The 26,320-nt window shown below is 49.7% G+C and overlaps 1 protein-coding gene and 1 long non-coding RNA gene across 9 annotated transcripts in view; one reads left to right on the forward strand and one right to left on the reverse strand.

The window, feature by feature from the left end:
• ldb3 (LIM domain binding 3) overlaps nucleotides 1-26,320 on the reverse strand; it is a 124,333-nt gene that overhangs the window by 59,361 nt on the left and 38,652 nt on the right. For all 8 annotated transcript variants that reach the window (XM_033012666.1, XM_033012665.1, XM_033012661.1 and 5 more), the window contains exons 3-6: nucleotides 15,262-15,413; nucleotides 9,678-9,753; nucleotides 3,943-3,962; nucleotides 1,089-1,292 (exon numbers count right to left, since the gene is read on the reverse strand). In XM_033012666.1, coding sequence (XP_032868557.1) covers nucleotides 1,089-1,292; nucleotides 3,943-3,962; nucleotides 9,678-9,753; nucleotides 15,262-15,413 — 452 coding nt within the window. The remainder of the gene's footprint in view (nucleotides 1-1,088; nucleotides 1,293-3,942; nucleotides 3,963-9,677; nucleotides 9,754-15,261; nucleotides 15,414-26,320) is intronic.
• LOC116966425 lies at nucleotides 849-20,055 on the forward strand. Its single transcript, XR_004410012.1, has 3 exons — nucleotides 849-858; nucleotides 3,509-3,514; nucleotides 20,021-20,055. It is a non-coding gene; the product is annotated as an uncharacterized LOC116966425 (long non-coding RNA).

Below are 26,320 nucleotides of genomic sequence, written 5' to 3' on the forward strand. Positions count from 1 at the left end.
CAGACGCACACACACACACATGCACACACATATATACACGCACAGATGCACACAGACACACACGGCCACACACACACACACACACACACAGACACATACATGCACACACAGACACACTCGCCCACACAGAGACACATACTCAGACGCATACATACACACACACAGACACACACACACACAGACGCACACACACAGACGCACGCACCCACAGGCACGCACACAGATGCACACACACACAGACACACACGCCCACACGCACACACAGAGACACATACACAGACGCATACATACACACACACAGACATACACACACACAGACGCACACACACACAGACGCACGCACCCACAGGCACACACACAGATGCACACACACAGACACACACGCCCACACAGACACATACACAGACGCATACATACACACACACTGACGCACGCACCCACAGGCACGCACACAGATGCACACACCACACACATACACACTCATGGACACAAGGAACTGCAGATGCTGCTTTACTGAAGAAAAGACACTGAGTGCTGGAGTGGGTCAGGCAGCATTTCTGGAGAGCATGGATAGGTGGTTTCATGTCGGCCCCTTCTTCAGACTGATTTAATAGGTCACAAGTCTACCATTGATTAAGCACCTTTCATTAAATCATATTGTTACTGGATCTTCAAATGAGCACATGAAATCTCCTCGATTTTTTATTTCAGAGACTTAAAACAACTCCAGTGTGGGCGGCACAGTGGTGCAGCGGGTAGAGCTGCTGCCTCACAGCGCCAGAGACCCGGGTTCGATCCCGACCTCGGGCACTGCCTGTGTGTGAAGTTTGCACGTTTCCCCCTCCCCCGTGTGACAGCGTGGGTTTCATCCGGGCGCTCCGGTTTCCTCCCACATCCCAAAGACGTGCGGTTTTGCGGGTGAATGTGTCCCTGGTGTGCAGGGAGTCGATGAGAAAAAGTGGGAGAACATGGAGGTAGTGCGATCGCTGGTCAGCATGGACTCAGTGGGCCGAGTGGCCTGTTTCCGAGCTGCATCTTTCCATTGTTGCATGTTCCCCCTGCATGCACTCGGGGAGTAGCGGGCATACCTGGAGAGGTCGCTGCCCCTGGCGTGAGCCTGGCCTGCGATGGCGTCCATGATGGCATCTTGAGAGTACATGCTGATGGGAGTGTTGTACTGGGCATGGATGATGGTGGCCTTCCCCCCCGGGCCCTTCACTTCGATGGGCTTGTGTGTGGACATCACCGAATCCTTCAGCAGACTGGGGTTGAAGCGCTCCACATAGTTGCTACTGTCCACGGGGAGAGAGGAACAGAGGGTGAAGCGTGGCCGGTACGGGGGGAAAGCTCAGGGGTTAGTGGCAGAAGGGCAGTAGCTGCAGAAGCCTTAGGCTGGCATGGTGGCGCAGCGGTAGAGTTGCTGCCTTACAACACTTACAGCGCCAGAGACCCAGGGTCAATCCTGACTATGGGTGCTGTCTGTACGTTCTCCCCGTGACCTGCATGGGCTTTCTCCGGGATCTCCAGTTTCTTCCCACACTCCAAAGACATCAAGGTTGGTAGATAAATTGTAAATTGTCCCTAGTGTGTGTAGGATGATGCTAGTGTAGGGGGTGATCAGTAGTTGGCGTGGAATCGGTAGGCCGAAGGGCCTGTTTCGGTGCTGTATCTCTAAACTAAACTAGCTGCTGTAAGCCCGTGACGTTACTGTGGAGGCCCAGTGTTCCTGGCCTCCACGCTTCCCTCTGCTGCCACTGGCGAGAGGGATATATTCCTGCTTTTCCGTTCGCGGGAGACGTGGGTTTGGATTTTAACGGAAGCTCGGCCACTTCCCCACCTTGTTCCCGCCCGTGTGCGGCTCCAGGCCTGCGCGGACCGCTGCTGCAGCATGCACTGCTCCCGGCACCAGCGCCAACAACCATGCCGCATTTCCCAGCATGCATTGCAGCGCCCGCCATTACAGCCAAACACACCTGACCCCCGACCCCCGCATGCAGCACCAACACCGCCGCACTCCACACAGTTCACACGACAAACCCCCCCCACCCCCTCCCACCGACCCCCACAATCATCCCTGAGCAAACATTGAACGACCGAGTTTCCCTCTTCATCCCTTCCTGCACCGGTCACTGAAAGTTGGCGTGCAGGTACAGCAGGCAGTGAAGAAAGCTAATAGAATGATGGCCTTCATAGCAAGAGGATTTCAGTATTGGAGTAAAGAGGTTCTTCTGCAGTAATATTGGGCTCTGGTGAGACCACATCTGGAGTATTGTGTACAGTTTTGGTCTCCTAATTTGAGGAAGGACATCCTTGTGATTGAGGCAGTGCAGCGTAGGTTCACGAGATTGATCCCTGGGATGGCTCGACTGTCATATGAGGAAAGATTGAAAAGACTAGGCTTGTATTCACAGGAGTTTAGAAGGATGAGGGAGGATCTTATAGAAACATATCAAATTATAAAAGGACTGGACAAGCTTGATGCAGGAAACATGTTCCCAATGTTGGGTGAGTCCAGAACCAGGGGCCACAGTCTTAGAATAAAGGGGAGGCCATTTAAGACTGAGGTGAGAAAAAACTTTTTCACCCTGGGAATTGTGAATTTGTGGAATTCCCTGCCACAGAGGGCAGTGGAGGCCAAATCACTGGATAGATTTAAGAGAGAGTTAGACAGAGCTCTAGGGGCTAGTGGAATCAAGGGATATGGGGAGAAGGCAGGCACGGGTTATTGATTGGGGACGATCAGCCATGATCGCAATGAATGGCGGTGCTGGCTCGAAGGGCCGAATGGCCTCCTCCTGCACCTATTTTCTATGTTTCTATGCCTGCTCAAAATCAGCTTTGTTAATGCAACCAGGGGTTGTGCGGGCAGCTCTGAAGTTGTAAGCAGCGAGTTGGCGAGTTTGTTGCAAGGCTAACTCTTCTCCATATCCATGTCACAGACCCCACTGAATATTCCTTTAACATTTGCATCCTGACTATGGGTGCTGTCTGTACGGAGTTTGCACGTTCTCCCCGTGACCGCGTAGGTTTTCTTCGGGTGCTCCGGTTTACTCCCACACTCCAAAATCGTTCGGGGTTTGTAGGCTAAGTGGTTTCTGTAAATCGTTCCGCATTGTGTAGGATAGTGCTAGTGTACAGGTGGCTGTCGCAGACTCAGTGGGCCGAAGGGCCTGTTTCCACGCCGTATCTCCAAATTCAACTAAACTGAACAGCTAAACTAATCTAAAGTCAACTAAAGTGAACTCGGTGGGCCTGTTTCAATGCTGCATCACTGAACTGAACTAAACTATACCAGACTAGACTAGACTAAACTAGACTATACTAAAATTAAGCCAAGCTAAACCAAGCCATGGAGTTTGCATGTACAGTATTCAGCAGAATAGGAAAAACACCAATGATTAAAGAACACAGGCAGGTACGCAACGCAACGCAACGCAACGCAACGCCTGCAAGTACAACTGCAACCTGCATGCTGCACAACAACGCAGGCCAGGGAGAGACTGGGCAGGTCGGGGTGAGAGAGGGTAGGGCGGGCAGAGAGAGGGCAGGTCGAGGGCAGATACAGGGCAGGTCGGGGAGAGAGAGGGCAGGTCGGGGAGAGAGAGGGTAGGGCGGGCAGAGAGAGGGCAGGTCGGGGAGAGACAGGGCAGGTCAGGGAGAGAGAGGGCAGGTCGGGGAGAGAGAGGGCAGGTCGGGGAGATACAGGGCAGGTCGGGGGCAGATACAGGGCAGGTCGGGGGCAGATACAGGGCAGGTCGGGGGCAGATACAGGGCAGGTCGGGGGGGGGTAGGAAGAGAGGGTAGGTCAGGGAGAGACAGGGTAGGTTGGGGAGAGACAGGGCAGGTCGGGGAGAGACAGGGCAGGCTGGGGCGACAGGGCCACCTCGTGCTGCCCTGGGGCACAACACACAACACACTACCACAGGAAGGCTGCCCACTAACTTGGCTGAAGTGTTGATAATCTGCGGAGGGAAAAAGATTCAAAGAAGATGGTTTAGTTGCCAAGTCAGGTGGCGGTACGTCAGGAGTAACGCAGACTCACGTAGTTCCCATCTGCATGAGACCCCCTCCCATTGCCCCCTCCAGCTCCTGCCTCACCCAGAGGCAAAGGCAATGTCCAGAGGTTAAAGAACACAGCGGCGGATTGGTGGATAATACAGGCCCGCCATCGATTTCCCAGCAACTGGTGGTCCGGCAGCTCATTTAACCCGGTCAAAATCACAAGAGACCTGAACCTCCCCTCCCCCCCCCAACAGAAGTCCCCCCCCGATAATGTGGCTTCCAAGCCGGGTGAGGCGGCTGATCTCAACCTCATCGGAGCTTCCACACCGACCGGCGGGTCAAATCTGCCCCCTGCGGCCAGGGCATTGTGGATAGAGAGAGTGGAGTGATGTATTAGTGATGCTGGATGCTGGATTGTGATGCTCAATGGTTCAATGGTGTTATGCTGCCTCGTGTGCACTGCAAACAATGACATTATTTTTAAATAAACCACATACGCACCTGTTGGCACCATTTAAAAAAAGTCCCAAGTTGGCCCAGACTCAGTGGGCCAAAGGGCCTGTTTCCACTGTACCTCTAAAAACTAAAGTAAAAATCGTGGTGTATGTGTCTTTCCATCTCATCATCTGTTTGTTACCAGAGAGGAAGTGCCCGCACCCAGTCGCCAGGCGATGCCTTTAGCACAAGCAATGAATCGCAAACTCAACCCAATAAACACACACCTTCAGTCCTACTGGCTACCGATTCCACCAGAGGCTGGAACAAGCGGTTGCTGCCAATACAATGACTACAAACTGCGTCAAAGGCCATGAAGCCGCGTCTATCCACCGTGCCCAAACACTACTGCAATGCCAATTTTATTCACAGAGTGCGACTCTTGCACCAGATGCAAACCTGCAACAGCAAAATCAGCAGCAGACAATCGGAACAACGGCCAGACCCTCTGGTAGACCCAGTCAGGAGGTGACTCCATCTCAGATGCCTAGTTTAATCTCTGGAGACAGTGCCACAGTCCAAATTCTAATGGGTGGAAAACTATTTGTTGGACCAGTGGAAATGATCCAACGTGGAGATACGTAACTAAGGGCAATAGATGGAATGGAGATGTGAACCAGCCTGGAGCTCAAGGTGGTGAGGAAGGCCAAGAGCCGAGAGTCCTACTCCTCCATCAGGGCTGACCAGCAGGAACTGGATAGATACAAGTGAAGATCATTTGCAGGTTGATGGGGGAAGGGGAGGGATGGGATTGCTCTGTTGGGGCAGTACAGATGGACTCAGTGTCTTTCTACTGTCCTGCAGTTATTCTCTGGTCCCGATGCTCCCTATCCTCATGTTCCCGCAACAATGGGCGGTGCCTCACAGATTCTTCAATCTTCTCCAAGATTTCAAAGTTCGCAATGTTCTCCAACAATCTGGCAGCGGCGACCTTCTCCATGATCTCAGAGGTCCAATGTTCTCCAAGATGCAGGAGGTTCAATGTTCTCTGACGTCCCAGGGCTTGGCAATGTTCTCCAGGAATCCAGAGGGGTGCAACGCTTGCAAAGATCCCGGATTGCAATGTTCTCCCAGATCCCAGAGATTCGACCTTCTCCAAGACCCCAGATTGCAACCCGTCTGAAGAAGGGTTTCGGCCCGGAAAGTTGCCTATTTCCTTCGCTCCATAGATGCTGCTGCACCCGCTGAGTTTCTCCAGCACTTTTGTCTACCCAGAGATTGCAATGTTCTCCCAGATCCCAGAGATTCAACCTTCTCCTAGATCCCAGAGTTGACGAGGCAGAGCCTCTTGTACCATGTTAGGAGGCGAGGACAGCAAGTCGGAAGGCTTGATGAGGTTATGTCTTTGGTGGGTAGTCACTGGATAGCAAGGGGATGCAATGGGGCTGGCCATTACAGACTGCTCAGGAGGCTGCTCAGTGAGAGGTTCCCCTACAGAATACCCGTCCCCTTCACTACACGGCGGGGATGAGGTTTGTGGTACGTACCCTGGCAGCAGTCCACCCGTGGAGACCCTGCCCGCTCCGCCATCCTCCTGGCCAATGGGCCTCCTCATCTCCTCAAGGATCTCCTTTGAGTACAGACCAATGGGGCTGTTGTACTGCCCCCGTGAGGCGGATGTGGGTGTTACACACTTAACGCCAGATGCATCGGAGGCCCTCGCCGAGAGGCTGACCCCTCCTTGAGGTGAGTGGTCAGGGGTCAGAGAGGTGGCTGGTGAGAACATCGAGGTGGTCCCAGAAGATGTTCGCCCGAAGGAAGTGGTCATCTGTGAGCTGCAGGAGATGTTGGTGGTCTTGGCAGCGGACCAGTCCCAGGTGATGCCGTTGGGCGGGCGTGGGGTGTCGGCGGGCAGGACCCCCAGGCTGGGCCGCTGCTCGGGGGTCGACGTCTGGTATCTGCTCCCAGGGCTGCGGCTGCTCTCCAGGTCCGGCTCCTGCAACAACACACAGCCACGTACGACACACACACACACACACACACACACACACACACACACACACACACACACACACACACACACACACACACACACACACACACACACACACACACACACTGGCATAAGCAACCGTCACTGATCACAACCTACGCAACGCACATCAGCGGGCAAAGCACAACACCAGCCCATCACCTAAACCATCCAGGCGTTCACTCCGGATACTGCCATATCCCATTACGAAACGAAGGCCATCTCAACAGACAGTAGCCTGGGAGAATTTGGAAGCGTCTCAAAGCTGAAGACGGCTTCAACGCCTGATGCTGAATCGGCCCATACCTCTCCTCCTCCGTGACCTGTACCACGTTGACCTTACTGGCTAACATTTCCAATCAGTGTGCATCTGATGAGGGGTGGCACGGTGGAGCTGCTGCCTAACAGCGCCAGAGACGGCGGTTCGATCCTGACTGCGGGTGCTGCCTGTATGAGTTTGTTACGTTCCCCCTGTGACCTGCGTGGGTTTGATGGAGAATGAGTGGCATGAATTAAGTTGTTCGTGTCTGCAGGGACAGACTAATCCTGGCATCTGGTGGAGTGGATTAGGCTGCATTCACAAGTCTGTTATCAGCTATCCAGCCACATTAGGCAAATAATCCTCCCCGCCACGTACTCAATAGTCCTCCTCTAAAGCCTGGGAATGTGTGTGAGTGTGTGTGTGTGTGTGTGTGTGTGTGTGTGTGTGTGTGTGTGTGTGTGTGTGTGTGTGTGTGTGTGTATCTGTACTTGTGAGTGTGAGTGTGAGTGTGAGTGTGTGTGTGTGTGTGTGTGTGTGTGTGTGTGTGTGTGTGTGTGTGTGTGTGTGTATCTGTACTTGTATGTGTGTGTGTGTGTGCGTGTGTGTCTGTGAGTGTGTTAGATTAGATTAGATTAGATTTGTTTATTGTCATTCAGACCTTTCGGTCTGAACGAAATTGCGTTTCCCTGCAGTCATACATATAATAAAAAATGACAAAAACACACAATCAACACAAATTTAACATCCACCACAGTGAGTTCACCAAACACCTCCTCACTGTGGTGGAAGGCAAAATCTTAAAGTCTCTGTCTCTTCCCTCTTTGTTCTCCCTCTGCGCCAAGGCGATCCAGGCTCCAGATGTTGTGACCCCACCGGGTGATGGTAAATCCCGCGGCTCAACCGTGCTCCGCGAACGGGCCGGTTCAAACTCCGCGGGTGGTCGCTGCCGCCGCCACAGCTCCGGGGCCGAGTCGGGTCTCCGTTGCCGCCGCCACAGCTCCAGGGCCGCCAGCTCCGCCATTAGGCCTCGGCGCAGACGGAGACGGGGACGGGGAATATGACAGAAAAAAGTCGCATCCCCCGAAGGAAGAGACCAAAACATGTTTCTCCCACCCCACCCACACACATACACAACTTAATAAAACAGAATTAACTAAAACATGACAAAGGAACAAAAAGAAAGAAAAAAAAACAGACAAAAAAGTGTGTGTCTTTATCTGTACTTGTGTGTGTGTGTGTGTGTGTGTGTGTGTGTGTGTGTGTGTGTGTGCGCGCGCGCGCGTGTGTGTGAGCGTGTGTGTGTGTGTGAGCGTGTGTGTGTGAGCGTGTGTGTGTGTGTGAGCGTGTGTGTGTGAGCGTGTGTGTGTGTGTGTGTGTGTGTGTGTGTGTGTGTGTGTGTGTGTGTGTGTGGTGTGTGGTGTGTGTGTGTGTGCGTGTGTGTGTCTGCGTGTGTGTGTGCGTGTGTGTGCGCGTGTGTGTGTGCGTGCGCGTGTGTGCGCGTCTGCGTGTGTGCGTGTGTGTGTGTGTGCGTGTGTGTGTGCGCGTGTGTGTGTGTGTGTGTGTGTGCGCGTGTGTGTGTGTGCGCGTGTGTGTGTGTGCGCGTGTGTGTGTGTGCGCGTGTGTGTGTGCGCGTCTGTGTGTGTGCGCGTGTGTGTGTGTGCGTGTGTGTGTGTGCGCGTGTGTTTGTGTGTGTACTCGCATCTGAACACATGCATGTGTCGGTGTGTGTGGCGTGCATGTACACGGATGCATATACGCGTGCAGGCTTTCAGACATCTGTGTGTGCCTCTATACATGCACGCGCCTGTACAAATCTCTGTGTCTCTGTAATAAACTGCATGCAATGATTTTGTTAATTTGACAGGATTAAGGGATTAGCCCAATCATCTGGTCATATTTGATTTCCACCAGTTGCATTAACAGCCTGCATCATCAGCTTTTAAAGGAGTTCTAGGCAAATAAAACCCAACACAGGGGCAACGTTACACTGGGCAGAAACTCGTTCATAAACTTTGGATTTTAAAAGCAGATGGTGGTTTACACCCTGACAAAGTGGTGGAGTAACTCAGCGTGTCAGGCAGCATCTCTAGAGAACACAGACAGGTGACGTTACTGGTTGGGACCCTTCTCCTGATTGATTGTATTGGGGGATTGTAAAGCTGGGGGAGTGGGCCGAATGGCCTCATCGTGCTCCTATGAATTTTATGAACTTTTGGGGCGGAACGGTGGCGCAGTGGGAGAGATGCTGCCACACAGCGCCCGAGACCTGGGTTCGATCCTGACTATGGGTGCTGTCTGTATGGAGTTTGTACGTTTGTACGTTCTCCCCGTGACTTGCGTGGGTTTTCTCCGAGATCTTCAGTTTCCTCACACACTCCAAAGACGTACAGGTTTGCAGGTTAATTGGCTTGGTATAAATGTAAATTGTCCCTAGTGTGTGTGTAGGATAGTGTTAATGTGCGGGGATCGCTGGTCGGCGCGGACTCGGTGGGCCGAAGGGCCTGTTCCCGCGCTGTATCTCTAAACTAAACTAAACTTGTGAGATCTTTAGCTGTGAGGTTTCCAGAAGGGCAGGTCAGGTTTCCTCAGGCAACGCTGAGAGTTTCAACACTTTGCTGTTCTACTGCCAGATGTTGCAGTAGATCCACAGCTGCAACCTCGGCAGCTGGAAGTTTAATGGGAGCAGCACTCTTCCGGCCACTGGGAAGTGCTGCCTCAACGACGGGCGAAGGTAAGCGGAGTGTCCCCTCGCGGAGATCCTTGTCCGGGAAGAGCCCACGTTAGCTGTAGAAAGTGAAAGACTTGCTTCCCAGTCACATTGCCAGTACAGCGCTGGAGAGCATCAGCGGACCACCAGTAGTTACCGAGACGTTGATCAGGAACCCGCTCAGAGAGCTGGATAACTGCAGAGGTGATGGGATCTGTATAGGGTGGGACTGGTCTTACCTTCTGATGTGGGATCACTGGCATGGGAGAATCCATTCTCAGAGCAGCGGTGGGAACAGGTCCCGGGCGCCTGGATCTGCAAAACAAATCCATTCACTTCCCATCAGAATGTTTCACTTAAAACCGTACACAAGCCCTTCTTATGTAGGAAGGAATTGCAGATGCTGGTTTAAATCGAGGATAGACACAAAATGCCTGAAGAAGGGTCTCAACCCTAAACATCACCTATCCAGGTTAGGTTTAGTTTAGAGATACAGTGCGGAAACAGGCCCTTCGGCCCACCTAGTCCGCGCCGACCTGCGATCCCCGCACACTAACACTATCCTACACACTCTAGGGACAATTTACAATGACACCAAGCCACTTAACCTACAAACCTGCTCGTCTTTGGAGTGTGGGAGGAAACTGGAGATCCCGGTGAAAACCCAAGCAGGTCATGGGGAGAACGTACAAACTCCATAGAGACAGCACCCTGTAGTCAGGATCGAACCCGGGTACCTGGCGCCCTAAGGCAGCAACTCTACCGCTGCACCACCATGTTCTCCACAGATGCTGCCAGACCCGAGGAGAAAGCTCAAGGGGCTGAGTGGCCTACTCCTGCTCCCCAGGCCTCTGTTTACATCATTACAACCTGCGCTCAGATGGAAGCCCCTGACTATTAGTGAGAGAAACGTTCAACTCCAATTACAAGGTCATTGAACAGGCTTTGGACACCAGTCAACACAGGACCACTTCGGCAAAGGGGTCTCCCAAGTCTGAAGAAAGGTCCCGACTTGAATATTCACCTATCCATGTTCCCCAGAGATGCTGCCTGAGCCGCTAAGTTACTCCAGCACTTTGTGTCGAAAACAGGTCCTTCTTCTCTGGTTGGAAGAAGCCTCTGCTTCTCCCAGACTATGAACGGAGGCAGAGCATTGCTCCAAATCTTCCTCTGCGGCGGCTGGGAACGTGATCACTTCCCATAACGGGAAAGGCTAGGACCTACTGCACGCTCCTCTCATAGAAACATACAAAATAGGTGCAGGAGTAGGCCATTTGGCCCTTCGTGCCAGCACTGCCATTCAATATGATCATGGCTGATCATCCAAAATCAGTACCCCGTTCCTGCTTTCTCCCCATATCCCTTGATTTTGTTAGCCCTAACTCTCTCTTGAAAACATCCAGTGAATTGGCCTCCACTGCCTTCTGTGGCAGAGAATTCCACAGATTTACAACTCTCTGGGTGAAAATGTTTTTCCTCATCTCGGTCAAAAATGTCCTTATTCTTAAACTGTGACCCCTGGTTCTGGACTCCCCCAACATCAGGAACATTTTTCCTGCATCTAGCTTGTCCAATCCCTGAAGAATTTTATCCCTTAAGAATTTTAAATCTAAAGCACCTGCCCCACGATCTGAGTTCACCCAAGAGCTCTCCCGAGTTTAAAAAAAAAATCAAACTCGTGGCACTTCATCACAAGTATTTTTTTACTCTTGGAAATTTTTCACACTGTTGAAAAAACTTCACGAGTTCCCGCGTTTCCCGAGTACCTGCCGTTAGCGTTATGAGCCGCTACGAGACATCCACGAGCTCCAACGTACCCGCTACGTACATTCTACGTATTTACCATGAGTTTGATTTCTTTTTTAACTCGGGAGAGCTCTTGGGTAAACTCACATTGCGGGACAGGGCCTTAACTCTCTCTTGAAAACTGTGGAAGAGCATCTTTCTTATAGCAGGGTGATCAGAAACTGAACTGAACAATAGTCTAAATGTGGCCTCACCAACGTCCTGTGACCTGGTTTACACAATCAGGCTCCAAGCCAGCGAGCAGACAAAGCCACACGGCATCAAAGGGAGGATCAGCTTCAAAGCCCAACGGAGAGTTGATTGGACATGAAGCGGTGATATGAGCAGACTCCGATGTCTAGCACACAATCGCAACAATCAAAGTTCATCATCTTCCCCGAAATGTTAAAGCAACAAATCACTGTTCTGCCGCTTTTCATCCTCAATTGGCCGAATTACATCAGCCTTACGCGCAGACATTGTGCTGTTGACCCATTGAGTCCCAGCGGTGGGAGTCAAAAGTTCATAAGTTCATCGGTTGTAGGAGCAGACTTGGACCATTCGGCCCATCAAGTCCACCCGGCCATTCAATCATGGTTGATCTATCTCTCCCTCCTGCCTTCTCCCCATAACCCCTGACACGCGTACTCATCAAGAATCTATCTATCTCCGCCTTAAAAATGTCCATTCTCTTGTCCTCTACAGCCTTCTATGACAAAGAATTCCACAGATTCACCACCCTCTGACTAAAGAAATTCCTCCTCATCCCCTTTCTAAAAGAACGCCCTTTAATTCAGAGGCTGTGACCTCTAGTCCTAGACTCTCCCACGTGTGGAAACGTCCCGGTGTGTCACTGCTGTAGCGGTACTGGTGGACGCACGGCCTTGCAGAGGTGAGCAGTATTAGACCATTCGGCCCATCAAGTCTACCCCGCTGATCTATCTCTTCCTCCTAACCCCATTCTCCTGCCCGCTCCCCATAATGCCTGACACCCGTACTAATCAAGAATCTGTCAATCTGTGCCTTAAAAATACTCCAAAATCTTTTAATAAAAGTTAAAATAACGTGCAGCTAGTGACCTTGAGTCAGCTGACTATAAAGGAACAGCACAAGAACCTAGAGAATTATCCTTATGAAGATTAAATGTAAATAGAGGATTGAATAGCATGTAGTTTTTATTGGATATTAGTGGTTTTAAGAACGTATTGATATTGGTGATTATTATTCTAATTATGCTAATAAGGAACTAGAGAGTGCGCAGGATTTCAAGTGGTGAAAATCTGTAGTAAAGCTGACAGTTCATAGTACGGGTGCTGTCTGTACACACTTTCTCCCTGTGACCACGTGGGTTTTCTCCGGGTGCACGGTTTCCTCCAACACTCCAAAAACGTACAGGTTTGTAGGTTAATTGGCCATCTGAACATTGCCCTAATGGGTAGACTGGCCCAAGGGATGTGAAACTGGGATAACATAGGACTAGTGTACAGGCGGAGGGGGAGTTGGTTGGAGGCGACTAGGTGGGCCGAAGGGCTCGTTTCTACGGGTCAGACAGCATCTCTGGAGAAAAGGGATGGGTGACGTTTTGGGTCGAGACCCTTCATCAGACTCGATAGTTGATGTTTCCGGTTTATTGCGGTGGCGCAGCGATAGAGTTACTGCCTCACAGCGCCAGAGACCCGGGTTCGATCCTGACTACGGGTGCCGTCTGTACGGAGTTTGTATGTTCTCCCCGTGACCCCGTGAGTTTTTTTCAGGGCGCTCCGGTTTCCTCCCAACTTCCAAAGACGTGCAGGAGTGAAGATGAATTGGCTTCTAGTGTGTAGGATAGAACTAATGTATAGGTGATGGCTGGTTGGTTTAGACTCAGTGGGCCGAATCTCTGAACCAAACTAAATGAATCAATCATCCTAACGACCAGTCATGTTATAGACACAAAATACTGGAGTAACTCAGCGGGTCGGACAGCATCTCTGGAGAGAAGGAATGGGTGACGTTTCGGGTTAGACTCTTCTTCAGACCAAGAGCGGAACTCGCTATCAAAACATGGAGGGGACGGGGGACACAGTTTTTTGGCGGCCACGCGCGCATGCATACACACTCGCGAGGCTTTTTTCGGCTCAATCCAGCGCTAGAAGCGGAGATTTTAAAATCGGGATCACAAAAACTTGGGGGGGGAGGTCCCTCACCTCTCAAAACATGGGGGGGACGTGTCCCCTCTGCCCCCCCCCCCAAGGGTTTTCCGCCCCTGCTTCAGACAGTCGGTGTAAGCCAGCAACTGTAGTTGTGTACTACACATCGGAGTCCTGTTGGCTGAAGGCTCTCCCTGCCCCGCACCCCTCATGTCCCCCCCAATTGACAGGTACACCTCAGGGTCTGAAGACAAAATGGCTTTACATAAAACATGCTGCGCCAGGTAAATCGATGTTCTGGCAAAGACAGTCAGGTTCCACGAGATGCTCGTGATCCAATTACTTCATGGGTAAAGATTAAATATGCACAAGCTAATTTGTTCCATGGCTGCAGAGCAGAGCAGCTGTAAATATCTCAATTTTCTAAATGGCTATTTAACTCCTGGTGGGTGGGCTTGTCATTTTGCACTACGCTTCATTATATTTACTTGAGGGGCGCGGGCAGCAGCAGACACCCAGAGGGGGCATGACCAGTGGGCTGAGGAACGGCAAATGTAGTTTAAGTCAGATGCGTGCAAGGAGTTACACTTTGGGAAGGCAGGCCAGGGAAGGCAGGACCTTCACAGTTAATGGTCACAATCCCTGGGGAATGTTGTGGTCAGAGGGGTCTCGGAATGCAAGTAGCTAGTTGTCTGAATATAGAGTAGCATGGAGACAGGGTGGAGAGGGCAGCTTTTGGCACGTTGGTCATCAACAGTTGCGGCGTTGAGTAAAGAGGTTGGCACGTAACGTCCCAGTTGTACAAGACGCAGGTGAGGCCACATTTGGACTATTGTGTTCAGTTTTGATCACCCACCCCCTACAGGAAAGATGCCATTAAGCTGGAAGACGTGCAAAGAAGATTTAGAGGATGCTGGTGAGTCTGTGTAATTCATTGCCACAGATGGTCGTGGAGGTCAAGTCAGTGGGTAGATTTAAAGCGGCGATTGGCAAGTTCTTGTTTAGTACGGGTGTCAAAGGTTAGGGGGAGAAGGCAGGAGAATGGGGTTGATAGATTAAAATAGATCGCCTATGATGGAATGGCGGAGCAGACTCGATGGGCCAAATGGCCTTATTCTGCTCCAATGTCCTTGAGTGGCACGGTGGTGCAGGGGTAGAGTTATTGCCTTACAGCACTTACAGCGCCAGAGTCCCAGGTTCGATCCTGGCTACGGGTGCCTGTCTGTACGGAGTTTGCATGTTCTCCCCATGACCTCCGTGAGTTTTCTCTGAGAACTTCGGATTCCTCCCACACTCCAAAGATGTACAAGTTTGTCGGATTAATTGGCTTGGTATAATTGTAAAATAAAATTTAGAAGATTGAGGGGGGATCTTATAGAAACGTACAAAAATTCTTAAGGGGTTGGACAGGCTAGATGCAGGAAAATTATTCCCGATGTTGGGGAAGTCCAGAACAAGGGGTCACAGTTTAAGGATAAGAGAGAAGTCTTTTAGGACCGAGATGAGAAAATCATTTTTTACACAGAGAGTGGTGAATCTGTGGAATTCTCTACCACAGAAGGTAGTTGAGGCCAGTTAATTGGCTATATTTAAGAGGGAGTTAGATGTGGCCCTTGTGGCTAAAGGGATCAGGGGGTATGGAGACAAGGCAGGTATGGGATACTGAGTTGGATGATCAGCCATGATCATATTGAATGGAGGTGCAGGCTCGAAGGGCCGAATGGCTGCACCTATTTTCTATGTTTCTATGTCCCGAGTGTAGGTTAGTGTTAGTGTGCGGGGGTTGCTGGTCGGTGCGGACTTGTTGGGCCGAATAAAGATAAAAACTAAACGAAAAATGCAATATGAACTTGTGAATAGCAACTTGGTTCCCCACCCAGTTACAACACAGCAACAAGTGGGCACCTACTTCTGGAGGCTCAGGTTCATTGTGTAGATGGCTGACTTGATCTTGTTCTGGCAATCCAGGTGGGTCATGCCCTCAGTGCTGACTCCATCAATGGCCACGATGGTATCTCCTTGGTTGATGTTGGCCAGGGCTGCCTTGCTGCCTGGGCTTATCTGGAAGGAGAGGAAACGCGGGTCAACGTTGCAAAACCAGGCAACAAAACAACGGAAGAAGCAAATCGGCAAAGCAACCAACACCTGAATGGACATCTGGAGTAACCCAGCGGGTCAGGCAGCATCTCTGGAGAACGTGGATCAGTGACGTTTTGGCAGTCTGAAGAAAGGTCCCACCTGAATTGTGTCTGACTCATGTACTCTAGAGATACTGCCTGACCCACTGAGTTACTCCAGCACTTTGTGTCCTTTTGTGTAAACCGGCATCTGCAGTTCCGTGTTTCACCCTGAAAGGTAATGAAAGCCAACGCCTCTGTGTGGAGACACTAGTTCTATGTTATCCCACTTTCCCGTTCACTCCACAGGCGCCAGAGGCAACTTACAGCAGCCAATCAACCTGCAAACCCGTATGTACGTCTTTGGGAAGTGGAAGGAAGCCAGGGCACCCGGAGGAAACCCACGTACCCCTTTTTTTTTATTTTCCCCATACAAAATGCTTTTATGCAGAACAAACAAAAATACAAAGTAGTAACACGATCAAAGAATGCCTATATTGGCATTTTACAAACTAAGCTGCAGAGAGTTATAAAAACTGCACAGAGCATCACAAACGCTCAACTACCCTCCCTGGATGACATATACAGGGCCCGATGCTTGCGCCGGGCCACAAACATCAAGCAGGACACATCCCACCCTGCCAACCACCTTTTCACTCTGCTACCCTCTGGGAGGCGATACAGGTCTCTGAAGGCTCGCACTGGTAGACTAAAAAATAGTTTCTACCCATGTGCGATAAAAGAACTTAATTCTAACAGAGAACACTGGGGAAGCACTATATAATTCGGGGTGCAAGATAATGCGAAATATTCTTTTTAAATATTTTTAATACCTATTTATTATTTTTTTTACTGCTTTTGTGTATATGTGTCAATGGCTGTTGTGTTTGTTCTTTTTAAGCCGAAGGAGATGCAATGGAATTTCGTTGCACAGTATTAATATTTTTATCAACAATACATTTGACCTCCCGCGGTGACCAGCGCTCACGGAAGGCCTCCAGAGTCCCCGTGGACACCGCGCGTTCCCTCTCCAGGGACACGCGTGCACGGACGTAACCCCGGAAAAGGGGCAGGCAGCCGATCGCTGTGCGGCCATCGACTGCCCGCGAATGGACCCGCGAATGGCCCACGTACCCCCTGGGTGTGTAGGGCGTGGATGGGAAAGTGAGATAGCAGTGTGAACTGCTGTGTGAGTTGTGAATTGATGGAATTCCCTGCCACAGAGCGCAGTGGAGGCCAAATCACTGGATGGATTCAAGAGAGAGTTAGATAGAGCTCTAGGGGCTAGTGGAGTCAAGGGATATGGGGAGAAGGCAGGCACGGGTCATTGATAGGGGACGATCAGCCATGATCACAATAAATGTCGGTGCTGGCTCGAAGGGCCGAATGGCCTCCTCCTGCACCTATTTTCTATGTTTCTATGTTTCTATGAACGGGTGATCGATGGTCAGTGTGGCCTTGGTGGTTCAACGGGCCTGTTAACATGTTGTGTCTTTACACTCTAAACACTCTCTAGAGCCCACTTCCACATCACATAAGCCAAAATAATCAGACATCTAATAGCAGCAAGTGAGTCCAGAGCATTGCTGGGATGCTTGTCCATCACTGCTAGTGGGTTTCATGAAGTAAGTCGAGCCGGCCGTCTCATTGAACGATAAATATATTGCTGACTCGGCCAGTGTGTTCTCGGACCATGCGTGTGGGTGAAGCAGCTGTTGCTGCTTGTCGGAGCTGCCCTGCCTGACGGACACCGGCCTCTGCTGGCCATCGGCCAGGCGGACCTAAACGCTGCAGTGATCCGCAAGATCAGAATGCAGCCTCCACACTGACTGACCCAAGCTCGCTCTATCAAGGGAAGCCATCCCAAGAATCCACCTCAGGACGTTCCACAGTTAGGATTTGTTTAGAAATACAGCACTGAAACAGGCCCTTCGGCCCACCGAGCCCACAGCAACATGGATAGGACAGATTTGGAGAGATATGGGCCAAACGCAGGCAGGTGGGACTAGTGCAGATGGGACACGTTGGCCAGTATGGGCAAGTTGGGCTGAAGGGCCTGTTTCCACGCTGCATCATTCTATGTCTTTAACATCGATCAACCGTTCAAGCTAGTGAACAGTTAGACTGAAGAAAGGTCTCGATCTGAAATGTCACCTCTCCATGTTCTCCAGAGATGCTGCCCGACCCGTGGAGTTACTCCAGCACTTAGTGTCTTGTCTTGCACGGGTTCGATGTTGTCCCACTTTCGCATCCACTCCCATCTCCCTCCAAACCCTCCCATACATCTGTCCAAATATCTTTTAAAAGCCATAATTGCATCCGTTCCTCTAGCTTCCTATACCAGCTCATTCCAGGTACGGACTATCCTGACTGAGTGGGTAAATAGTCAAAATCTTATTTTGTGGCAGTGGGTATCAAAACATGAGGGGAGAGGAAGGAGTTTTGAAGGAAATTTTCAAAGGCAAGTTTTATTTTACACAGTGGTTGATGTTTGGAAGTTGGGAATATAAGCAGCAGGAATAGGCCATTCAGCCCATCGAGCCTTCTCCACTGTTCAATACGATTATGATCTTTTACCTCAGCCCCACTTTCCTGTACTGGTCCTGTATCGCTCGATTTCACAAACATCCAAAAATCTACCAATTTTGGTTCTGAATATATGTTCTGGTACTTTATCTGCCGCATGTACCGAGGTGTTACACAGTGAAATTCATTTTTGTTTCCATTTCAGTACAAGTATCACTGTATATCAGCACTGTGCACAAGCATAATATTCTTGCAATTGAGGGAGTGCAGCGTAGGTTTACAAGGTTAATTCCCGGGATGGCAGGACTGTCATATGCTGAGAGAATGGAGAAGTTGGGCATGTACACTCTGGAGTTTAGAAGGATGAGAGGTAAACTCATTGAAACATATAAGATTGTTAAGGGCTTGGACACGCTAGAGGCAGGAAACATGTTCCCGATGTTGGGGGAGTCCAGAACCAGGGGCCACAGTTTAAGAATAAGGAGTAAGCCATTTAGAACGGAGATGAGGAAACACTTTTTCACACAGAGAGTGGTGAGTCTGTGGAATTTTCTGCCTCAGAGGGCAGTGGAGGCCGGTTCTCTGGATACTTTCAAGAGAGAACTAGATAGGGATCTTATAGATAGCTGAGTCAGGGGATAAGGGGAGAAGGCAGGAACGGGGTACTGATTGGGGATGATCAACCATGATCACAATGAATGGCGGTGCTGGCTCGAAGGGCCGGATGGCCTATTCCTGCACCTATTGTCTATTGTCTTAGATAAGCATCTCAGATACGGTACAAGCATATAGCAGCAGTGCACTGAGACAGAATACAGAATTGCAAGGTTGACACCATTTTAAAGTCCAGTTCTTGTAAGTGCAGGGATATATTTGGCACCTGAGCCTCCGCAGTGGAGAACTTCAAAGGTTCACCTTCCCTTGGCTGAAGAAAGGTCTTCTCATCTCAGTCCTGAGCTCCTCATTTGATTCTGGTCCCAAGTCAGGAAAACATCAGCCTTAAAAGTAGGTGTCAGAAAGAACAGCAGATGCTGGTTTAAATTGAAGATGGACACAAAATGCTGGAGTAACTCAGCGGGACAGGCAGCATCTCTGGAGGGAAGGAATGGGTGACGTTTCGGGTTGAGGCCCTTCTTCAGACTGATGTCACGGGACAAAGATAGAATGTAGTTGGCGACAGTAAGGCTGGTGGGAGAACTGGGAAGGGGGAGGGAATGGAGAGAGAGGAGAAGCAAGGGCTATTTGAAGTTCAGGTCTCGACCCGAAATGTCATTCATTCCTTCTCTCCAGAGATGCTGCCTGTCTTGTTGAGTTACTCCAGCATTTTGTGCCTATCTTTGATGTAAACCAGCATCTGTAGTTCCTTCCTGCAACCATTAATCTACCTGACACTCCCCATAGACATATTATATATTTCAATGGGATTACCTGTCTTTAGACTAGAGGTACAGCGTGAAAACAGGCCCTTTCGCATCCCTCCATCTCCATCCAAACCCTTCCATTCCATACATCTGTCCAAATGTTTTTTAAATGGCCCACTGAGTCCACTCCGACCAGCAATCTCCCCGTACACAAGTGCCATCCTACACACTAGGGACAATTTACAATTTTTACAGAAGCCAATTAACCTACAAACCTGCACATCTTTGGAGTGTGGGAGGTAACCGGAGCACCCGGCCAAAACCCACGTGGTCACAGGGAGAACGTACAAACTCCGTACAGACAGCACCTGTAGTCGGGATCGAACCTGGGTCTCTGCCGCTGTGAGGCAGCAACTCCTCCGCTGTCTGAGGGAGGCCTTTCTGTCTCCTTCTACGACAAACCTGCCGTAAATCTCACGCTAACCCTCATGCCTGGAGTTTTGCACTGAACTCAAGCATAAAACTCACGGCCTTAATAACTGCACAGGCAGCTAATGTGAAAATATTTTGTGGCTTTTCAAGCTTTAGCCCCAATCCGCCACCCCTCCACCAACCCCGTCTACTGTGGTGATCACCAACAACATGGACGTTACAACTACTTTAGACTGTGTGTGACACGGATACGAGGGCTGAGGTGACATTTGGCCTTCACCTCCCTGGGGCACTGGTGTTGTTCTGCTGTTAAATAGTCATAGAGGCCCACAGCGTGGAAACAGGCCCTTCAGCCCACACTGACCAACATGTCCCATCTGCCTGCGTTTGACCCATATCCCTCTAAACCTGTTCTATCCATGTACCTGCCGAAATGTTTTTCAAATGTGATGATAGTACCTGCCTCAACTACCTCCTCCGGCAGTTCGTTCCGTACACCCACCACCCTTTGTGTAAAAAAAGTTGCCCCTCAGGTTCCTATTAAGTCTTTCCCCTCTCACCTGAATCCTATACCCTGTGGCTCTTTCTTCTCCTTACTCTGGGTAAAAGACTCTGTGTATTTACCTGATCTGTTCCTCTCATGATCTTGTACACCTCATGTTGAACATAACAGGGTGACCAAAACTGAACCACAATACTCCAAGTGTGGCCTCACCAGTGTCTTGTACAACTGAAACATGACCTCCCATCCTCTACACTCGATACAACTTTAAAGTACAACAACTTCGAGTCACAGAGTCATCAGCACAGAAACAGGCCCTTCGGCCCAACTCATCCATATTGACCATCTAAGCTTGTGCCATTTGCCTGCATTTGGCCCAAGTCTCTCTCAACCTTTCCATTCCATGTACTTGTCCAAATATTCTGTAAAGGTTATTGTAGCTGCTTCAACCACTTCCTCTGACAGCCCAATCCATAAATGAATCACCCTCTGTTATGAAAAGATTGCCCCTCAGGTTCCTCTTAAGTGTGTTCCCTTCTCGCCATAATCCTGTGTCCTCTCGTTCTCGATTCCCCAACGATGATATGCATTCACTCTGTCTATGCTCCTCTTGATTTTACACACCTCTGTGAGGTCACTCTTCTGAGCTCCAATGAATAGTCCTCGCCTTTGTATATTAATGAGTTGGAAGTCTTTGTGGCCAAGTTTGTGGTTGATATGAAAATAGGTGGAGGGGCAGGTAGTGTAGAGAAAGCAGGGAGTGTAGAGAAAACAGGGACTCTGCAGAAGGACTTGGACGGGTTGGGACTTGGGAGAGTAGGCAGAGAAGTGGCAGATGGAATATAGTGTCGCAAAATGTGGAGTCGTGCATTTTGGGAGTAGGAATAAAGGCGTAGACTATTTTCTAAATGGGGAGAGAATCCAGAAATCGGAGATGCAGAGGGACTTGGGAATGCTGGTGCAGGATTCCCAAAAAGTTCATCTGCAAGTCGAATCTGTAGTAAAGAAAGCAAACTCAATGCTAGCATTTATTTCAAGAGGGCTTGTATACAGAAACAGGGATGTAATGCTGAGGCTCTATAAGGCGATGGTCAGGCCGCATTTATAATATTGTGAGCAATTTTGGGCCCCATATCTGAGGAAGGATGTGCTGGTCTGGAGAGGGTCCAGAGGTGGTTTACAGAAATGATCCCAGGAATGAGTAGGTTAACCAATGATGAGAGTTTGTCGGCACTGGGCCTGTACTCACTGGAGTTTAGAAGAATGAGGGGGGACCTCATTGAATCATGGAGAATAGTGAAAGGCTTGGATAGAGTGGATGGGGACTGGAAATTCTGTGGTGAAGAATTCCACAGATTCACCACCCTCTGTCTCAAGAAATTCCACCTCATCTCCTTCATGAAAAATCATCCTCTAATTCAGAGACTATGTCCTCTAGTCCTAGGCTCTCCCACAAGTGGAAACAGCCTCTCCACATCCACTCCATCCAAGCCTTCACTATTCTGTACGTACCGATGAGGTCCCCCCCTCATTTACAAATGTCCTACAGCATTTGCAAATGATGTCAATACCAAAGCAAGCTTGCCTCCAGTGGACGGGTCCAGGATTGTGTGCAGTTCTGATCGCCCCATTACTGGAGAGTTTGGAGTTTTTCGCAGCAAGGTCCACTTCCCCTTTGAACTAACACCCTCTAATCCACACAGCGTGCCTGCATTACAGAGTGTTAGCTCAAAGAGGGATTGGACAAGAGGGATTGTTTCCTCTGGAGCGCCATAGGGTGAAGGGAGACCAGATAGAAGCATATAAACTCATGAGAGGCCGAGATGGAGCAGGCAGTTAGAAACAATCAGAAGGTGCAACTCCAGAGCCAACAAGATCATGGGAGACCCCTTCCACCCCAGCAACGGACTGTTCCAGCTGCTACGGTCAGGCAAACGCCTCCGTTGCCATGCTGTGAGAACGGAGAGGTTGAGAAGGAGTTTCTTCCCAGAGGCCATTAGGACTGTAAACTCCTATCTCACCAGGGACTAACTCTACTGTCCCACTCTACTGCTTTTTTTAAATTGCTGTTATTTTTCCTTTTTCCTTTTTCCTTCCTCGCACAATATGTAATATGTAAAAGAATATGTGAATCTGTTCCATTCTGTTTGTAGTTTGGGGCAAGTGTGTTTTCCCCACACAGAGGGTGGTAGGTGCCTGGAACGTGGTGGTGGAGACAGACACAATGGTGGCCTTTAGAGAGGCAAATGTATATATACTGTAGGGAAAGAGGGATGTGGATCACGTGCAGACAGAAGGGATTAGTTTAATTCGGCATTATGTTCAGCGTGGATGTTGTGGGCCAAAGGGCCTGTTCCTGTGCTATACTGTTCTATGTTCTATGGGTCAATTGCAGGGTTGGGCCAGCTACTCTGATCACTCCGAGAGATACACTCTCACTGACAACCGATCGAGAGCAGAAAACAACTCTCCAATAACTTTCAATATCCAGTCCCCATTGCCTCATGTTTTTACCATGGATCGCCCAATCCATTTACACCTCCATCTCCCACCATTAAGGTCTCAAGACCCTCCGGTTCTTTCCTTAAACAAGGTTCCAAACATTTCCCTCTCCTAACACTGGCGGAACTTGCTCCAATCAGTCCCGACCCATAAATGTCGCCTGTCCACATCCTCCAGCGATGCTGGGGGTTTCGGCCCGAAACGTCGCCTATTTCCTTCGCTCCATAGATGCTGCTGCACCCGCTGAGTTTCTCCAGCATTTTTATGTACCTTCTCCAGAGATGCTGCCTGACCCGCTGAGTTACTCCAGCACTTTGTGTCCTTTTTGTAAACCAGCATTGGCCGTTCCTCGTCTCTACAACTCTGAAGGCATTTAATATGAATCAATAACATACATCCGAGACACAGTTAAAACTGTCTCTCAGATCATATCTCTCATCACCTATTCTATTGTTGAATCACACAGTTCAACATCAATCCTCCTAAAGTGGCACGGTGGCGCAGCGGTAGAGTTGCTGCCTCACAGCGCCAGAGACCCGAGTTTGATCCTGAGCTCGGGTGCTGTCTGTGTGGAGTTCTCCCTGTGACCGTGTGGGTTTTCTCCGGACGCTCCGGTTTTCTCCCAAACATATGTAACATATTGGCTTCTGTAAATTGCCCCTCGTGTGCAGGGAGTGGATGTGAAAGTGGGATTGCATGGAACTAGTGTGTACAGGTGGTCGGCGCGGAATCGGTGGGCTGAAGGGCCTGTTTCCCTGCTGAACCTCTAAACTAAACTGTACGCCTAATGCAACCTCACTGACCACCATTAGAAACAACCTTTCCATTGAGTGACCAAAAAGCATTATCAATGGGTCATATTTTTACAGCAAAATCTCTGAAGTGCCAACAGAAAACTATTTGATTCATCTTCTCCAGGATTCTGAGATCTTGTTGTACAGCGTAATGGAATCTGTTCCCCCTCTCCCCATCCCAACCTGAAACTAAAACCCCAGTTTAAGGCAGCTGCAATTGAACTACACTGCGTATTAGGATCTTATCCGTGGACTTTCAACGCTCTGGGTCGTTGACAAAGTCAGCATCTCACTGGGAGACAGCTTTATCAAACCAGACATGCAATGAAAAGGTCAGGCATTCCTGGCACTCAGATTGCAGAAGCTGGGAGGCTTATCATGATGGCTTTACCAACAGGTCTTTCAGCCTGCAGCCCGTCCCATCCCACACTGCGATTGAGGGCAAGTGTGTCCCTGAACAACCTGGCACACTGTGAGAGTGGCCTGATCAATGCTCGCACACACGCACTAACACACACACACACACTCACTCAAACAGACACGCGCACTCAGACTCTTACACTCACACAGGGATACTCACAAACTTTCACACACACACAGACTCAGATACACATTCACACACACATACACACACAGACACACATTCACACACACACACACACACAGACGCACATTCACACACACACTCACACAGACTCACACACACACACTCACACTCAGACACATTCACACACACATTCACACACTCACAGACTCACACCCACTGACCCTTACACACACCAATAGATGCGCACACACACACTCTCACACTGTCACATACACAGTCACACACACACACTCTCAGACACACTATCAAACAGAAAGACACACACACGCACACAGACACACACACTCACGGGGGGGGGTGGGGGAGTTACCTAATTATAGATATTATGCGAGAATCTTAAAGGAGTCAGCGAGCACCTTCTTAAGTAAAAACATAGAAACAAGGAACTGTAGATGCAAGTTTACAAAAAAAGACACAAGAGTGCTGGAGTAACTCAGTGGGTCAGGCAGGTCTGGAGAACATGGATAGATGACATTTTGGATCTGGACCCTTCTTCAGTGTGAAGACCCACTTAGTTTCCCCAGCACCTTGTGGCCTTCTTATGTGAGTCTTGGAACTGGCCCGGCCTTCCTGTAGGTCTGTGGCATTGAGCTGGTGAAGCAAGGCGGCAACTGCCCTCAGCTTCAAGTCAAAACGTTAACCTTGCCGCTCTCAAAACATTTCAATGGCAGTGACCAAAATCACACCTCAATCAGGTATCATAACTATAAACTAAAAGAGAAAACTGGTCAGCTTCCCCTGGGCTTCAATATTTAAGGCACCAACATAGTAGATTGTCCATTTGTGAGGGGGACTGCCATGGGGGATATGGATTGGTCAAGTGAATGGCACGAAGTTGGCAGATGGAGTCTACTGGGAAAATGCAACGTTGACCATTTTGGATGTAAGAATGAAAAAGCAGCTGATTATTTGTCGAGGGGGAGACGACACAATGGTGCAGTGAAAAAGGATTCAGAGAGTCCTATTGCACCGGGCACTAAGGGTTGGCATGCAGAGAACCAGAAATCATTAGGAAGGGGAAGATAGACACAAAATGCTGGAGAAACTCAGCGGGACAGGCAGCAGATTCGGATAGAAGGAATGGCTGACATTTCGGGTCAGGACCCTTCTTCGGGAAACTTACAAAATTCTTAAGGGGTTGGACAGGCTAGATGCAGGAAGATTGTTCCCGATGTTGGGGAAGTCCAGAACAAGGGGTCACAGTTTAAGGATAAGGGGGTAGTCTTTTAGGACCGAGATGAGAAAAACATTTTTCACACAGAGAGTGGTGAATCTGTGGAATTCGCTGTCACAGAAGGTAGTTGAGGCCAGTTCATTGGCTATATTTAAGAGGGAGTTAGATGTGGCCCTTGTGGCTAAAGGGATCAGGGGGTATGGAGAGAAGGCAGGTACAGGATACCGAGTTGGATGATCAGCCATGATCATATTGAATGGCGGTGCAGGCTCGAAGGGCCGAATGGCCTACTCCTGCACCTATTTTCTATGTTTCTATGTTTCCATAATTAGGAAGTGGTACATGTATAAAAGCAAGCAAGTCTTGATGCAAATCAGTGGGACTGTGCTTGGAATATCGAGGATAACTTTGGTGCTCGATTGATCGAAAGACACATCAAGGAAACAGGCCCTTCGAGTCCACGCCAACAATCATTCACCCGTCCACACTAGTTCCACGTTACCCTAATTTGGCTTCCGTTCCCAGCATACCAGGGGCAATTTACAGAGGCCAATTAACCTCCACACCTACAAAACCGGAGAACCCAGAGCAAAACCACAAAGGTCACGGGGAGAAGGTATAAACTCGGAGTCCTTTTCAGAATGGCAGTCAGTGACTAGTGGGGTGCCGCAATGCTCGGTGCTGGGACCCCAGTTATTTACAATATATATTAACGATTTAGATGACGGATTTAAATGTGGCAGCTCCAAGTTTGCGGATGACACAAAGCTGGGTGGCAGTGTGAGCTGCCATGAGGATGCTATGAGGCTGCAGGGTGACTTGGATAGGTTGGGTAAGTGGGCAGATGCATGGCAGATGCAGTATAATGTGGATAAATGTGAGGTTATCCACTTTGGTGACAAAAACAGGAAGGCAGATTATTATCTGAATGGTGTCAGATTAGGAAGAGGGGA

The sequence above is a fragment of the Amblyraja radiata genome, chromosome 37 (genome assembly GCF_010909765.2).
Source record: "Amblyraja radiata isolate CabotCenter1 chromosome 37, sAmbRad1.1.pri, whole genome shotgun sequence".
In the NCBI taxonomy this organism is placed as follows: Eukaryota; Metazoa; Chordata; class Chondrichthyes; order Rajiformes; family Rajidae; genus Amblyraja; species Amblyraja radiata.